Here is an 18,006-nt window from a genome sequence, read left to right on the forward strand (position 1 = left end):
GAGGCGGCTGCAGCGGCTAGTCTAGGGTCCGAGGTTCCGCAGAGGTACCTCCCCAGCTCCAAGGACCCCTCCCCTTATGAATCACTGTGTCTGTGGGGCAGGGACCGCCAGTCGCACTGCAGCTACCTATTGTGCGTCATGAGCGATCACCGCTCCGAACCTCAGTTTTCTCATCTGGGAAATGGGGGTGGTGAAGGAGACAACCCAGGCCGTGGAGCCAGCCGATCGCGGGGCGGCTCCCGTGCCCAGCGCGGGCCTAGGGACCCAGAAGCCCTGGCCGCGGCGGTGGCGGGCGGCCCGAGGGGCGGCCCGAGGGCCGGGCCGGGCCGGGCCGGCCGGGGGCGGGCCGGGCGCGGGGCGGGCGGTGGCGGCCAGGCAGGGTCCCCGGCGCTCTCCGCGTCACAGCGCCGGCGGCGGCGGGGAGATGCGGCTCCTGGCGCTGGCGGCGGCAGCGCTGCTGGCGCGGGCTCCGGCCCCGGGTAAGCGCTGCGGGCCGGGCGGGCGCGGTGCGGGTGGGGGCCGGGCGGCCCGCGCCGGGGAGGCCGGCTCGGGGCCTGGCGGGGAGGCCCCGCCGCCTGCGGCCGCCCCTGCCCGGCCCGGACCGCGCTGTCACCTCGCCGGAGCGCTCCCGTGGTCGCCGCGAACTCGGCGGGGCGCAGCGGCGCCTTCCCAACTCTCGGCGGTGCCCTCCCGGGTCGCGTCCGGTCCCCGACCTCGCCCAGGGCTCCCCGCTCGCTCCGAAGCTCTCTCGGCAGCCCCGGCTCCTTCCAGGCGGCAGGCCTCGGCGGGGTGCAGGGGCGCAGCCCCGGGGTGCCGGGGCGCTTTCTCTTTCTCCACGGCGGCCGCGACCCACGGCTGTTGGCAGGTTCTTCTGGGCAGCGACTTCCCTTTAGCTCTCTTCGGAGAGTTACTCGGCGGATGGAGTAACTGGAGTGGCTGGGTCTGCCTTGGCCGGGACCTTGGGGACTGGGGACTTGGTCATGGGCCCTCTGAGGGGACCAGGCCTGGGGAGATAGGGCGTCGCAGCTGGCAGGAGCGGTCCCCTTCCCGCAGCACCCTGCTCTGCAGGCGGCTTCCCTGCCCGCTGTGTACCGGCTTTCACCGGGTTTTGCTGCTCCCACTGGGAAGCTGCTGAAGAATTTCCCCTCTTTATTCCCCAGGGCCCTGTCCAACCTCCTCAGGGCAGTAAGGACCATGCTGGCCAGAATAATACATATATTATTGTGGTAAATAAATACATCAATGGTGCACTTTTCCTGGGTGCCTATCCAGTGCCAGCTGTAGTGCTACCTGTTATCTAATCACAGTACTTCAGAGTTACAACGAGTAGAGCAAATGTTTATATATCCAGGTATTTCAGAAAACATTAATTTGGTTAATCTCACCAATAACTTCTGAAGGAAGTGCTATTATTATCACCACTTTATAGCTGAGGAAACTGAGGCACAGGGCCATGAACTAACTTGCCCTGGGTCACCAGGCTTGTAAGTGGTGGAGCTGGGATTTGAAGCCGGGAAGCCTGGCTCTAGACCCTGTGCTTGTAACTGCTAAGCAGCGTTGCCATTGTTTTGAAAATTAGGGAACTGATGCTCAGAATTAAGTAATTTTCTAAGGGTGACCCAGCTGCTAAGTGGTGGAGCTGGCATTTGAGCCAGCATAGATCAGAGTCTGGGAAGGAGGGACTTGGGTAACAGTGGGAAGAAATTCATCCATTGTCCCCTAGCTACAAGTGCTGCCAGGCTTCCAGTGAACTTGAAATCAGTGCTGTAGGAAATGCACCTTGTCCCAGTTGCCACTGTGCTGGGAATGACGGGCAGTTTTACTGGGCCCATTGGGCCAGGCCAGCTCTCGCAGTCAGCCTGCACTAGCCAGCAGTCAGTGGGATGCAAGGGGGCACCGAGGTCCCTCCTCCCCCAGGCTCCTGATTGCGGGTGCTGTAGGAGTGGGTGTCCCCAGAAATTGGCTTTTTTTAGGGGGTCAAGGACATTCTCATGTCTCCAGGAGCCTTCAAGAGCCTTGAGAGCTGGAATTTGGGATCCTTCTGAGTCCAGCCTTGCTGTGCCCAGGGCCACCCCTCAGATAATGGTCACAGCTCCTGCTTTGGCGACACTCACCATGGGTGATGCCACCCACTCTTCTAAGGGCTTCACCCACAGCTCCTTGCCATGACCCTGCCAGACCCATTTCATACATACGTCCAACATCCCAACCACCGCGCTTTTCTACCTCTCCATTTGGGGACAAAGCAGGACCTTAATGGTTATTTGGTCCCACTTTTCATTTTACAGAAAAGAGAACTGACATGCAAAATGTTACTAAAAGCAAAACTGTAGTCCAGAGTGGTGGCAGAGTTGTCTTTGAAGCCAGATTGCCTAGGTTCAAATTCCAGCTCTGCCACATGCTATGCAAGCTTGAACTAGTGGCTTAGCCTCTCGGTGCCTCACTCCTCCTGTCTGTAAAATGACAGTAAACAGAGTATGAGGGTAAATTGAAAAAAGACATCCAAAGTGCATGGAACAGTACTTGGCGTCGAGTTTTTACCCAGCAGATGTTAGCCTCCATCATTGGGCAAGGTGGTAATTTTGTCCTGGATAAGAAGTGTCTTCAGGTGATGGGCTTAATATGAATGAATCACCCCGTGGGCTAGGTCAGGTAGCACCTCTGCTTAGTACTCAGGGAACACTGGTTCCCGGTGCCATGGCTTTTAAAGTGATACTCGGCGGCTCCCTGAAGTGAGTGGGTGCAGTTTCTTCAGGCAGAGAGGAAGTGTGGGGCACAGAGCTGCCAACACATTCCTGGCCAGGTCAGAACTAAGGACTCTGGCTGAGCCCACCTCTGTGTCCCAGGTGAGGCTCTGTTAGAAACACGGCTTCACAATGAGTAGGTTGTGTACTGTTTAGCTACGTGGATGTCCTTTTAGGCTGTTTTCAGAGCTGTTAGTTCTTTTCGTGACACTATCCAAATGCAATCAAGGGGGTTAGACCCCTTAACTCTTGTCCACAGGAATTTAAGATTCACTTACAAGCATACCAGCTACGTCATTTGTGGGATCCAGTGTGAAATGAAAATGTGGGGCCCCTTGATAAAGAATTACTAAGATTTCAAGGAAGCAATAGCAGAGATTAAACCGAGTGTGGGGCCCTGTGTGTCTGCAGGTCTCAGGCCCATGAGGCCACGCTCCCAACAGGACGGCCTGCATACCGCTTGCTGGTGCCCCACCGCCTCGGCTCTCGGGCATGCAAACTAACTAATATCTATGTTTTAAAGGTGTTTTCTCGTTTCAGCCTTATGCTCACCAAAAAAGGCATTTTCCCATTTTTCAGGTGACGAAACTGAGGCTCCTAGGGCCTCACACTTAACAGAACCAGGTTTCCAGCCCAGCTCTGCTGGATGCCAGACCCTGGCTTTCCACCCAGCCCCACCAAGCCACCACTTCTGTGTCTCATTGTGTCTCCCAGCTACCTGGGAAGGCCCAGGCCCATGGCATCCCCGTGCCCAGCCCAGGTGGGTGCGCAGGACTGCCGAGTAACAGAGCACGTGCTTGCTGAAGGAGTGGGATTTGCTGCAGCGGGAATCCATCCCTCTGTCTGGGTCAGTCTCTGCCCTAGCAGTGAATACAGGGGCCCAGACCGGGGTGGAGAATCCCCTGCTGAGGCCCATGTGCAGGCAGGGGTGGCTGTCTGGGCCACAGTGGGGTGCAGTTCAGCAGGGGGCACCGATCTTTCCATTTCCAGCCTGGTCCTCCTGCCTCAGGACCTTTGCACAGGTGGGACACTCTTCTAAGAAGGTCACTCCTTACTGCTGCCCTGAATTTTATTTTATTAACTCCAACTGGGCCTTCAGCTCATGGTCATATCCCCAGGGTCCCTTCCCTGACCCTGAAGTCTAGATCAGGGTCTTGCCATGACTTTCTGAAGCCCTGCACTTTTTCCCTGGAGCATATGACACTGTAGTTACATTCTCCTACGTCTTTGTGCCTATGAACGCTGCCTTACCCACTGGACTCCCAGCTCCACGAGGTCAGGAGTGTTGTCTTCTTCACACAGTACCTGCCACGTGGGGCGTAGCTGGGGAAGCAGGAACTCTGAGTGAGGAGGTAGAATGTGGGGGGACGGGTCTACCTCCCATCTCAATTCCCTGCAACACAGGGTCTTAAGACAAGAAGTTAAATTCTTTTCTGGGCCAGAGTGACTTTGACAGTCCTCCTTCCCAGGTCAGGAGAGGGGAGCGTGTGCTCTGCCAGGGCTCCTCATTTTCTTACCTGGTGGAGCAGGGGTGAGTGACCCCCATCCTGTCTTGCCAAGGGGCTGGCGTGGCCCATGTTTGCTCAGCCCCTCTGTGCTGCTGGTTGTGTGCTCTGTCTTCCAGACTGAGATCCAGAGGGGAAGGGCCCGGGCTTGTCACCTGCCTTTGGACGCGGTTGTGCCCTACTTCCCACATCCTGACTCCCACGGGCGTTTCCTCGGTGAGCCTTATGGGGCCTGACGATTGCAAGGGGCAGATGTCTGACCCCCCCCCCCCTTAGTACTGAAATGACATCCGCTGGCTGACATTTGCCAGGCCTGGGCCTCTGCTTGCTTCTCTCCCCTCCCTCCAGACCTGCCCCTCCCGCAGCTGCAGGCGTTTGGGCGCCGCCTTTGCTGGTTTTAGGCAGCCATCTCCAGTGCCACGGGGGGGGGGGGGGGGCGGGGGGTCACCTGAGAAGGCTCCTCACAGGCACGGGACCCCACAACCTGAAGTTCCAGTAACATCACCTACCCCCTCGTGTTGAATGAATATCTGGGCTGGTGGCTGCTGGGGGGCTGAGACGAGCCTACTGTGCACAGGGTTAGCAGTTTGCCCTGGCTGCCGTAGCAAAGTACCACAGGCCAGTGGCATATACCACAGAAATTTATTGTCTCACATTCTGGAGGCCAGAAGCCCAAGATCAAGGTGTCAGCAGGGTCGGTTCCTTCAGAAGCCTTACTCCCTGGCTTGCAGAGGGCTGCCTTCTCCCCGCTGTGCCTATCTCTGTCCTAATCTCCTCAGAAGGACACCAGTGATATTAGGTTAGGATGTACCTTAATGACCTTATTTGAATTTGATTACCTCTTTAAAGACTTCATCTCCAAATACAGTCCCATTCTGAGGTACTAAGGGGTTAGGGCTTCAACATGTGAATTTTGGGGAGACACAATTCCTCCCACACAGCAAGGGTCTTTGCGCTTCAGTGGCAGAAACAGATGCTTGGCCCATTTGTAAGAGAATATGGGGCAAGATGAAGGCAGAGAGGTGTGTGATAAAGAAAAAAAGAGGGTTCATTTTGGGGAACTAGTTCAGTCCACTCCCTCTCCCGGGCAGAGGCGGAAGGGTTACTAGCTTGCCTCCAGGATGGAATCTGGCCTCCCGTGGGGACTGAGCACTTGGCACATTCTCTTGGTTGCAGTCACTATAAATAATCCATCCTTCTTGCAGCGTTAATAGGAGGAGCCTGGGGTGTGGGGTCCCGGCTGTGCACTCATCCCACCCATCTTGTTTCAATTTCCTGCCTTCGCTGGCTGTCCTTGGCTCCGCTGGGAGCTCTCGGACGAGGTGGGGCTGGACTTGGATTCTGGAAGCCAGCTGCCTTGTCTCTCTGCTGCTCTCCCCCTGCCCAGCCCCAGCAGCTGTTGGAGCAGGGTCAGCCTGTCCCCAGCTGCCACATTCCTCACCAGGGAGCTCCTGCCATGGGGCTGTGGCGACACGGGGCCTTAGCAGTCAGGAACAAATGCTGCCCAACTAATTTAATATGGCTTTTGGGCAAGGTGCCCGCCAGGTGGGCGAGCTGCAGGGGCCATGGTGGGGCCAATTCCTCTTCTCTTGCCCTGGGTGAGTGACTTCTGATGACAGTGGGATTGTTGCTAGAGAGCATGTCCCTCCCTTGGCTCCTGTGGATCTGTAGTTCCCAAGTGTCTCCCGGGGCTGGCCTGATCCCTCATTGCTGTAGACGCAGCAGACCTCACACCTGTCCACAAGAAGCTGAAAGTCCGGTCGAGCATTAACCTTGTTCTTCTGAGTTTACTTCCATACACGCCAGAGGTGTCTGTGTCTAAACCCTGGGGACCTGTGAATGTTACCTGATACGACCAAAGGCATTATATGGGTGTGATTAAGTTAAAGCTCTTGGGTACGCTGTGGGCTAGTGCCTGTCTCCTGAGAGATGAGAAAGAAAATTAAAGAAAATTGACTCTCAAATAGTCTCTCTCAAGGTGTTCAGTTTATTAAATCAACAGCAGAAACCGTATAGGAGGATGACCTGCTGCCTGGGTTTTCGCAGGGAAGGCTGTTCCCCCCGCACCCGCCGCAGGCTGCTCGTGTGCGGCCCCGCAGCCTCCGTGTGGGGTGCCGGGCCTGTCCTGACCTCCTTCTCTCTCTTCCTCACCTACCTGCAGCACTGACCGGGGTCAAAGCTTTTGGTGACCTCTACGTCTGGGGCACGAGCCCTTTTATGTGACTAGACAGTGACATTTGGAGGCTGAAAGATGTGGTTTGGGATGAAGTGGGGACACTTGCTTGTGCAAGAGGGTGGGCAGCCAATGGCTTCCTGGATTGTGCACCGATCAGTGCAGGGGTGCGGGGCCTGGTGAGAGACGGCCCTGACTGAATAGAAAGAGCTCCCTGCATCCTGTGCAGTGCCCTTGCTTGGTCTCTGCGTGCCAGGAGAAGAAGGCTCTGCTCGTGAGCTCCAAGGGTCGGCCCGGCCACAGTGCACAGTCCAGGCTGTGCCATGAACAGTGGCTCCTGGGAAAAGACAGCGGCACCTGGCCCTCCGAGGTCTGCTGGTTGGGATGGCTGGGTGGGGGTGGGGTGGCTCCATCAAAGGTCAGTTCAGTTTAAGAGTGGAACAGCCGCCGGGAGTAGGCAGCCCTCGGGCTGGTTCTAACTAAGAAACCAAAGACAGGAAGTAGTGACTGGGCCTGGAATTCCAACGCATGTTTTGGGGTGATGGGAGGGGCTCTCATCCCTCCCTGTTCCTGGGGCCCAATTGTTCTTTATTCTTGCTTCAACTCTGAGACCGTGGACCCTGAGTCAACGATGAAACTGAGAAACTTTTGTCATTCCAGCTCACTATTTAGCACCCCAGCTGACGGTTACTAACCGTCTGCCCTGGTTACGGTTGAGACAGCCAGGACAGGGCCAGGGGCACAGAAAGGCAGGCCCAGCTTCATGGTGGACAGGCCGTCACGGGGGCAGCCCTGCCTGCCCTGCCCCAGCAGCTTGACAGCAGGCTGGTGATAAAACTGATCCAAGCCTGCTTGGGGAGGTGGCTGGGGGTGGAGGGTGGGGGTGAGCTGGAAATTTTCGAGAGATGACAAAAATCCAAATTTTTATGTGAAGTCTTCTGAATTTTAAATGTTACCAAATTTTGATTACAAAATTTTGCAAAATACTTCTGGGCCAGGCGGTCAGTGTTTGGCATCGTATGTGGATGGGGTGGACCCATACATGGGAACGTGGGAGCCCATGGAGGTTCGCCCCAGAAGAACCCCTCCTTTGGCCCTCAGGAAGGTGAAGCTCGGGGCGTGGAGGGGTGCAGGGGCTGCTTGCCTCTCCGGCCATGCAGCGTGCAGGGCACCCACGGCCTTGGGCATTTCCCTGGCTCCTCAACTGTGGACTGTCCACATGGGGACACAGGGCCGTCCTCATCTTCTCCTTTCCCTTTTTTCTCTGCAGAGGTCTGTGGGGCCCTCAATGTCACCGTGTCCCCAGGGCCTGTGGTTGATTACCTGGAGGGGGAAAATGCCACTCTCCTCTGCCACGTCTCCCAGAAGAGGCGGAAGGACAGCTTGCTGGCCGTGCGCTGGTTCTTTGCGCGCTCTGACTCCCAGGAGGTCTTGATGGTTAAGATGACGAAGCTCAGGGTGGTGCAGTACTACGGGAACTTCAGCCGCAGTGCCAATCGGCAGAGGCTGCGCCTGCTCGAGGAGCGGCGGGGGGCACTCTACAGGCTCTCCGTCTTGACCCTCCGGCCGGCGGATCAAGGGCATTATGTCTGCAAAGTCCAGGAGATCAGCAAGCACAGGAATAAGTGGACGGCTTGGTCCAACGGCTCCTCAGCGACAGAAATGAGAGGTGAGGGTGCATCCGTCTCCCTGGGGAGAAGCATGGGGGCGGGTCAGTGGCCCTCCCTCCGTCACCTTGCAGGGGCGCCTGGGTTGGGTCTGCTGGGCTGGAACACATCTTGTTGGCCTCCGTGGGCCACAGCCAGAGGAGGCAAGCCTGGGGGTGGGGCTAGATCTTCACCTGGGCACAGCTGAGGTATGGTGCAGACATGAGGACAGGCGGGACCCAGTGCCTGCCGGAGCTACCTGGCCTACCCTCTGGGCAAAACCTGTGTCCTGTCTACAGGTTGGATTAGCCGTGTGCCATCACAGATGCACAAAGCCGGACACTAGTCAAAGGGGTCAGGGCAGGTGTTATTCAGTAGTAACTACTGCAATAGGGAAGAGCGTGTAGCATGGCCTGGACTGGACGCTGACCTGTGCAGAGGTGACTGGTGCAGAGGTGACTCAGCGTTTCAAAAGGAGAGTGAAGGAGCGAGGAGGGGGTGATCGGGGATTTGGGAGAGTTAGGGAAGTGTAAACGTTACAAAAAGCAGTGTGCAGGGGTGTTTGGTCTGCGTAGACCCTTCTGGGTTTGCTCATGTGCCTGTGGAAGTTAGGTCCCTCCTTCCCACAGAGACTGGAGCGGGGAGCTCTGTCTCAGGCGTGGGCTGGAACAGACAGCAGGCACTTTGAGGAGAGTAGGGTCCTTCTAGCCACACGGCCTCGAGCTGTTAGAAACTGTGTTTGCCTTTGTCCAAGTCTTCACAGGGCAAGGTTGAGGCCTCGTTGAGAAGGGGCTCCGAGGAGGCTGGTGGAGTTTGCTCCAGGAGAATCCTCGTCAGGGCCCAGCCCCCAGCTCAGGCCTGTGCAGCCGCTCGCGGTGGCGGGGGTGCCGGGCGCCCATGGAGGGGCACACGCCGGGAGGTCCTCGTGTAAATCCTCAGGCCTCAGAGCAGGACGGGCTGGTGACTCTGATCCATCGCCCCATGGAACGCATCCGCACTCAGGCAGCAGCTTGCTGAGAAACCCACCAGGAAGGGGGCGAAGCCGCACAGGGGCCCTCCCTCCCTGCAGGTAGACAGGAGGTGTGGGCCGTTTCTGGAACATCTTCGCTACCATATTTGAGGGTTAATATTTTTTATCACCAATGTTCTATTCAAGAAGACACCTCTCGCCATTTTATTAAAACCTTCTATTGTTTACTGAAATTATATCTTTGATTGTTTTGAAATTGAATTTAGTTTGGCATAATAAGATCAAGGGATTATGAAGTAAGGCTGATAGACCCCAATACGAAAAAGAATCTCTAATTTTGTTGTATACATGTAATATAATATTAAATGCCTTAGTGATGTTTTGATAACATTTTTGTGGGATAAAACTCGGTTGTGGAAGGTATTTTTAATGTCCTATATGAATAAGGGACATGTGTTGGAATAATTTACAAAGATACTCATAGAAGTAGTCCAGCTTGCCTTTGCAGTTCACTTGTAATGTTCTTAAGCACGGAATGATGCATTAACTAAAATGTTGTGTACTTTTTCTCCTTTAGCAAATTAATTCAAGAAAACCAATTACTATTAGTATAAATATGTATTTTGGCACAGAAAACAAAAACTACATCAGATGACTGGGGCTGGGGAGAGAATCCACTTCAAACATCACTTGGCTCTGAAGCACAAGATCTTATATAAGAGTTTTTTCCTTTTGTCTTTATGTCACAGTGTATTCTGGGGTCACACACTGGGACTCCTGGCAGTCACAACGTTCTGCCCAACAGAATATATAAAAATGTACCTTCAAGTAAGCACAGTCATGTAGCTCACCATTTAATGTGAAACTACTGTCAGTGAGTGAAGCTGGGTTCCTTCCAGAACATTTATTTGGAGCTCGCTCTGAAAACCTGAGGTGGTTTTAAGACTTCACGGGAAATGCACGTCTTTGCCGTGCTCTGCTGCTTCCTCCCTGCCCTACCCCTCCCCTCGCCCCCCTCTCCTGCACTCATTGTCTCTTTCGACCTTCCTCTTTCCCCGTCTCTCTCTCACCGCTTGTCCTCCTGACCTCTTGCCTGGCAGGGGTTCTAACCTCTCCTCAGAGCAGAGCCCTTCCTCCCTCACCACTTTACTCTGCCCCAGCCTCTGGGCGGGGCTGTGGTTCACTGATGGGAAGATTCAAAACCTTAGGAAGCAATGACCTTACCTTCTAGAATGTTCCACTTACACTTCCAGGGGACTGTTCCAAGGTGTAAAAGAAAGGTAACCCCAAGTAAATGGCCTGAAACCAGACTGTCTTGTTTAGGTTGGAGCGTATGGGCCCCAGGCCGGGAAGCGTGTGAGCCTTGGCCACCTGTCCTTCCCAGGCAGGCACTGGCCGGGCCTGCTGTTCCAGCCCTACCAGGTGGGCACCTTTCCTGGGGCCCAGGGGCCTTGTTGTCCTTAATCTCCACCTCATGTTGATAGCTGTTATATGAAAGACAAAAGCAAAACCAACAACAATGAGAAGTTCTACAGGTAGATCCGTTTGTGTTGGCATGTGGCATATTAAACAGAATCTCTCACGGATTATTTTTCTGTTTTTTTGAGACAGTCTCTCTCTGTCACCCAGGCTAGAGTGCAGTGGTGTCATCATAGCTCACTGTAACTTCAGACTCCTGGGCTCAAGTGATCTTCCTGCCTCAGCCTCCTAAGTTGCTGGGACTACAGGTGTGGCTACTACACCTGGCTAATTTTTTTCTAGTTTTTGTAGAGACGAGGTCTCACTCTTGAACTCCTGAGCTCAAGTGATCCTCCTGCCTCAGCCTCCCAGAGTGCTAGGAGTACAAGTGTGAGCCACCATGCCCGGCCACTCACAGATGTTTTGAGGTGCCCGACTTCCCACCCCCCACAGCCCTCAGTCTCTTTCCCAATATGCTCACTTTGCTTCCCTGCTTTCTGCAGGCGTCTTGAGCCATCCATGGGAGAGGAGAGCTTTTCTTGGGATTTCCTTTCTAGTACTACCCCCACCCTTGGCCCCTCACCACGGACTTCATCACGGTCTCTTCCTGCAATGTTCTGAACATGAGATACAGTTGCTTGTCTTCCACTGCAAACTCCTACAAAGAAAGGCTATGCCTGGTCTCTTCTCCTTTCCCTTGGTTGGACGCACCATGCTCTGCAGATGGAGGGTGGCCCTGCTGATGTGTGCAAGCGTGGCTCCCGGCACAGAGCAGGGCCATGGGGGCTGGCTACTATCATTTGTCCCGATTTCCAGATGTTGGCTGTTCTCTATTGCAAAAGTAACATAGTTCAATTATAGAAAACATGGACAAATACTGACAAGGTTTAAAGAAGAAAATAAAAATAACATACCGTGTCTCCATTCAGGCACAGCTTAACATTTCAGTGCAAATCATTTTATGAAAATAAAATTTTAAAACCTAATTTCAGTCTTACAGTAAGTACTGTTCTGTGACTGGCTTTCCTGACATACTAAATAGTGTGTGCATATTCCCTTGTTGTTAAATATTCTTCCATACCATAATGCTAATGACAGAATAGGATTCCATGGTGTGGATGGACCATGATTTAGCTTCCTAATTATTGTTACTGGGTATTTAAGCTGCTCTAAATCCTTGTCAATAAATGGAAATAAGATTTCTGGGTCCAAGGACCTACCCAATTTAAAGATGGCTGTGATTTCAAGAAGTGAATTGACTTCTAAAATAGTTAATAAATTTGTATTCCCACCAGCACTGAAAATGCCTTTTCCCCGTGGATTTTTTTTACCTAATTGTGATGGTTAATTTTACTTGTCAACCTTGACTGGGCTCAGGGATGCCCAGATAGCTGATAGAACATTATTTCTGGTTGTGCTGGTTCTATTTTTCTGGAGAAGCCTGACTAATATAATCATACATAATTTTGGAGGATAATGATGATCACGATAATGATGAATGCCTACAACAGTGCCTGGAACACAGTCGCCCCTCAATAAATATTTGATGAATGCATGAAACTCTCTTTCTTAGTGGCTTTAGTAGGCATGACTTGGTGGCTGCAGTCACCTCTCTGGGAGACCTCGACTCTCTCCCTTGGCTGTTTTAGTCGTCCGTCCTGTGTGAGGACCCACGTTCTTCCTTCCTCTTCCGTCATGCCTTCTGCGAGTGTGCCAGCCCCGCATACTGCGGCATCCTGTAGCTTCTGTTTTCTGTGTTATTGACACAACACTGTGTAGTCACACCACTGTTTTTGTAAGCTGCTGTGGCACAGGGTTGATGTCAAAAAATATTATAAATACAAGAATCAAACGATGCAAAAACTAAAATGTGAAAGTCTCTCTCCCCTACTCAGTTCCACTCCCCACAGATGTAATCATTATCAATGATTTGGTTTAGATCTTTCAAGTCCCTCTCCTGTTGACATTCATGCACACCCACGCACATGTATTTTAACAGTAGGGCATGTGTTGCTTTATAAGTATTGATGACAACATATGTATTTTTTTGTGACAGACATTATCTTGTAAGAGAATACCAGACTGCATCCAGTCGTTCACACAGTGATAGACACTTAAGAAACTTCCAGTTTTTCACTAACAAAAACAGTGCTTCAGTGAAATCCTTGTACATATTTCTAAGTGTTTCTGTTGGTTAGATTCTTGGAAAGGGAATTGCTGGGCCTAAGTCTATGCATATTTAAATTTTTAATAGACAATGCCAAAATGCTATTGCTGAAAAGACTTTATGAATTTATACTCTGACCATCATTGCATGACAGTGTCTACTTCCCTGAAACCTCCTTAACAATCGATATTGTTACTCTTTTCCATTATTTATCATAATGATGAGAAAATATTTCATTGTTGTTTTAATTTCAATTATTATATTCAATACCATATAATGCAATTTAATTTCTGTTGTTGTATTCAATTATTAGTGAGGTTGAGCATCTCCTTATATATTTATTGACTGTTTAAAAAATTTCTTCTGTGAATTGCCTGTCCATAACCATAATTGTCCATAATTGAGTTGCTTTCTTGTTCATACATTAGGTCTTTAGCTGTTAGATATGGTGCAAAAATTTCTTCCTATTGTCATTTGTTTTTCCATTTTTTAATGTTTTCTTTTATCACATAGAAATTTCACATTTTCAGGATATGTCAAATTTGGCATTTTTTTCCTTTGTGGTGTTCCTTTTTCCAGTGGTCTTTTTTTGCTGAAGTGTAATTTATATTCAATAAATTGCACATGGTACCTTGGTTTTTTATCTAATCTTGGAAGATATTCCCACCCCAAGCTTATAAAAATGTTTTCCATATTTTTTCTCTAATGTTTTTAAATGAATAATTGGAAGGTTTACTAATCTCTTTGAATTCATTTTTATATAAGTTATGTAGTACCTAATTTATTTTTTCTTTACAAATGGCAAACTTGTTGTCTCTACATAATCTATTGAACAGATAATATTTTCCTATCTTGAAATGCCACATTTTTCATAAGCTAAATTCCTATATTTAAATGTAAAATGTGTATGCTTCACCAGGACAGCACTATTTTAATTATTATAGAATAAGGCAAGTCTCTTCATTATTCTTTAAATAGTCTTAGCTATTCTTATACATTTAGTTTGTTTTTAAGATGATCTTGAGAATCAACTTACCTAGTTTTGTAAAAATTATTTTGGGGTTTGCTCGGGATGTCATTGGCTTTATAAATTACTTTGTGGTGGGTATATATATCTTAGACATCTTTATGGTTTTAAATGTTCCTGCCCAGGAATCTGTCATGTTCCTTTATGTATTCAGGATGGTTTTTTATGTCTTTCAGTGAGAATTTCTCCACTTGAATTTTGAACATTTTTATTATTTTATTTCTAGGCATTTTATAGTTGTAATTAACATATACCCTCTCCCTCTGCACACACACACACACATACACGCAGCTTTTAAATGGTATTGCTGGTGTATAGAAAAATTTGGCTTTTGTTGACTTATGTTTGGCAACATGAGTTACCTTATTGTTTTGTATATAGTCTCTTTCAACTGCTTCTCATGGATATCTGTTAATTTACATCTTATCACCTTTTCTAACCACATTGCCGTGGCCAGCACTTTAGAGGTAGTGAGCTGTCTACCTATACTCTTTTTGTATGATACGACTATGAATTTCAACTTTACCGTTTGGGTTTTTATCTTGACCACATTTTTCAATCTCTTTCAGTAATTTACCTTTTCCTTTTTTAATTTCTTAAAACCCTTATTTAAAAATCCATTCCAGAAACCTGTCAGATACAGATGAAAATTCCATCAGCCTAGAGTGTTTATAACCTAACTTTTTTTTAAGCAAGACACTTGCCTGCCTCTAGTCATCGGCACCTTTGCTATCTTTCAGAATTTCTCACTTTTCTTTTTTTTTAATTTCAGGATATTATGGGGGTACAAAAGTTTAGGTTATGTATATTGCCCACGCACCCCAAGTCAGAGCTTCAAGCGTGTCCATTCCCCAGACAGTGCGCATCGCACTCATTATGCTTTAGCTGCAGTTTTTTTCTGACGTGTGAATGGTCATCACTTAAGAACAGTGAGCGGTTCTGCTCTGGGGAAGGAAGGGCTGAGAGTGTGGTGAGTGAGCCCACTGGCTGCAAAAGGCCCTGCTGGGAAAGCTCACTTGAAGGTGTTGAATGCATTAAACCCATGGATATTATTGGGGTGCCACAACCAAATTGTCATGAACACTGATTAAAAACCCCCCCCCCGGCTTGGGGGTTTAAATTGTTTATCCATATTAGAGTGCACTCAGGTCTTTTATCATAGCAGCAGTCCATATCACTTGAGCTTTGATTTGCTCTCTTGAGCGGGAGAGAAGAGATGGAGTTACAGGGGTGTCCAGGGATTGCGCATAACCTGCAGCCTGTTGCATTCATGTTGCATCCCTAAAATGGTGATGGAGTCCAGCTCCTTAGTCACGTGCTTGTGAAATGCTCCCTGAATGCCACGCAAAAAACCTGTAACCAAAACAAATAAACAACCAGTCCCCAGTATCTGCAGTGTGATTTGCTTTAGTTTGCTCTACGTAGTTTCACTTCCCCTAAAATGTGGGTGTGTCCTTCAGCATGTGTGTATGGTGATAAAAAGAATAAGTAGCAAATTGTTGGAAAAAATCCACAGTAATAAATGAATTCCTGGAGATACTCCTGCAAGTGTGTTTCACCACACTGACCCGCAGGCTGTGTTAAGTCAGAGCAATGCAATCGCTGCCATTTTATGTTTTCACTGTGCAAATTATTAAAGTATGGCAGAGAATTGGGGATTTTGAAGAATTAGAGAAGTATTAAATTTGGGTTTATCTGCAAACCATGTATGTGCAGGATTTGGCAGGGGTGCTCCTGGCTGCACCAAGGGTTGTTGGTGTCATGCGGCACACAATGATAGCGCAGAAGTGACTCTGGAGGACAGTGGAGCCAAGCTTGGCTCACTCCAGAGAATCTCACACCAGAGGAACTTGTGGATGTCGTTTTTATTATGCAAAGGTGAAAGGAAAGGCAAAGAATGAGAGGGAAGTGTCTCCAGTTGCCTGTGCCCTGTGATGATTTCAGGGGGCGAGAAACCCTGGCTAGAGAGAGAACGATTGAAAAGTCCCACGTGACACATGGCATTGGAACCCCCTGGAGAGGTTTCCAGTGGAAGTCATGAGGGCCAATGTTAGGTGTGATTTCCTTTGATTGCTGTATAAAAAAATGCAAAATTGGGAAATGTTCTTAACATCAATGAGGAGTAAAACATAATAAAAACGATTCCAGAGAGGTAAGAAATATAGGCAGGAAATAACAAAATGAGATTCGATTTGAAAAATGGCAGAGCAATACATTTGGGGAGAACAAATCTCAAGCACTGCTGGATAGTCACCGGAGGCCGGGGGCTGTCTCTGCGAAGGGACTCAGAGCAATAGGGCGGGTGAATTAGACATGTGTCTGCAGCGTGACATGGCAGCACAGACAGCTGGTGTCATTTCCGGCCATGTTCAAATCCGCCTGGCGTCCCTGAGAAGGAAGGCGATTGTGTTGTGTGTACTGCGCTGGTGAGACTCTAATGGGGACTACAAAGTTGGCTTTGGGAGCCTCATTTCCAGAAAGATAGATTCAAGCCACAGAAGAGCGGCAAATGTGCTAAGGAAATGAGCAGCTGCCTTCGGAGACAGGATCTGTGTGGTCCAGGAAGCTTTGCGTGGCTCAGCAGAGAGATTGCATCGGAAAAGAATAATGAGGAAGCTGTTTAGCAGCGCTGGGTGGATTTATTTATCCCTCCATTCAGTGGGCATGTTGTCAAACCCCTGCTCCGTGCCGGGTTGTGGCAGCGGAAACCTGGGAACACACAGGTGATCCGTCTAGAGGGGCAGCAGGCACAGGAACACATGGGATGCTGCGGTGTGAGTGCAGGGCTAGGATGTGCGTGCACTCTGCGGGATGCACAGGATGCCCTCGAGAGCCGAGGGAGAGGGCAGTGCTGGAGCCGAGGCTGGTGGTTTGTGCAGGAGTGGCGTGGGTGGGGTCACTTGGGATCACACAGGGGCTCGTACCGAATATTAAGGAGATTCCTCTTGATTTTGTGGGCCAGTATTTGCACCTTGCGTGACGGTAAGGATCTCCAGGGCTATTGTTACCACCGGATTCTCAAACATGTGCCCCGGAGTTGCTGGTTTATTAGGTCTGGGATGGACTCAGTATATTTAACATGCAGTCTAGGCGATCTTGCCGTCGGCTGTTGGGGGTGGTCTCTGCTGCAGGCCTGGAAAGCTTGTGAAGCAGTTCGAGTCTTTTGATGGGTCCCTGTGCTGGCTGCCTGGGGCATGGATTTGGGGGACCAAACTAAAGGGGGAAGAGGCGGAGTCTTTCGTAGTTGCACAGGCTTGAGATGACGGAGCACCAACCTTGGCAGTAGGAATGGAGAGAGATTAAGAGGTCAAATGAGAAATCTTTACTAACTGGCTGGATGTGGGTGATGGGGAGAGCTTTGGGATGACACCCAGGGCTCTAACTCAGTAAGTATGTGTGCGGTGGTGCCCACCGCTGAGAAAGGGACCACAGAGATGGAAGTTCGGGAGAGTGAGATGGCTGGAGGCCATCCCCTCAGAGATGTCCGGTGGGCACACAGATGTGTGGGTCTGAAGCTCTTGTCTGATATTTCTAGTGAGAGCTGACTTCTGAGTCAGGCAGGTGAACCCATGTGGGTGGGTGAGATCCCCAAGGGGCAGGGGCCAAGAATGGAGACCTGGGAAGCAGCCCTGCTTGGGGCAGCAGCAGGAGCTAGCTTGCATGGTGTCTGCTGTACGGGCTCCTTGGGGCCAGCTTGCTGGCTGTCTGGAAGAGGCACAGTGTTTTCGGCAGCCACTGCAGGGTGAGGTGCAGCAGCTCTTCCTAGGAAGCCAGAGGGTCACTCTGAGAAGACACAGAGCAACACACTGTCCCAGGAAGGGAACGAGGTGCTGAAACCCATGAGCCCTGTGTCCTCTGTGCCCATGACAATCATCTCTAGGTAGCAGCTTTCCACCCATTTGTCATGTGCAGGCGAGATGCGGGTGTGGCTCACTCCAGGTGAGCCCTAATGACACGGAGCTCAGGTACTGCCTGCCTGGCCCCAGGACTGGTGGGGAGGCCGAGTCCCGAAGGTCCTGTGCCCAGCACGGTGGGGCATAGCAAGGCTGACGGGCGCGGCACAAGGAAAGCAGCGTGGAAATAAACAGAGCACATAGGATGGTGGGGTGATTTCCAACAGAGAGACAATCCTGCTCGACCATGTCTCCCTCTCTCCAAGGGAGCGGCGTATTTATGCTGGGTGAGCTCAGAGTATCCTGAATGGGAATGAGCTTCTTACCTGGAGGGCCTCGTAGCCTAGTGCACACGTTCTCAAATGCTCTTGGTTCTTAGAGCCTTTAGGCCAGAAACAAAACCAAAAACCAACCAACAAAATA

General features: G+C 50.6%; 1 protein-coding gene across 2 annotated transcripts in view; it reads left to right on the forward strand.

Moving 5' to 3' along the window:
* Positions 1-385: 385 nt before the first annotated feature.
* The window catches only part of VSTM4 (V-set and transmembrane domain containing 4), a 117,370-nt gene continuing 99,749 nt past the window's right edge, over positions 386-18,006 (forward strand). The window contains exons 1-2 of one of the 2 annotated variants that reach the window (XM_045569050.1): positions 386-479; positions 7,693-8,091. In XM_045569050.1, coding sequence (XP_045425006.1) covers positions 425-479; positions 7,693-8,091 — 454 coding nt within the window. In that variant the 5' untranslated portion in view covers positions 386-424. The remainder of the gene's footprint in view (positions 480-7,692; positions 8,092-18,006) is intronic. The other variant, XM_045569051.1, reaches the window with a different exon arrangement.

The sequence above is a fragment of the Lemur catta genome, chromosome 14 (genome assembly GCF_020740605.2).
Source record: "Lemur catta isolate mLemCat1 chromosome 14, mLemCat1.pri, whole genome shotgun sequence".
NCBI lineage: Eukaryota > Metazoa > Chordata > Mammalia > Primates > Lemuridae > Lemur > Lemur catta.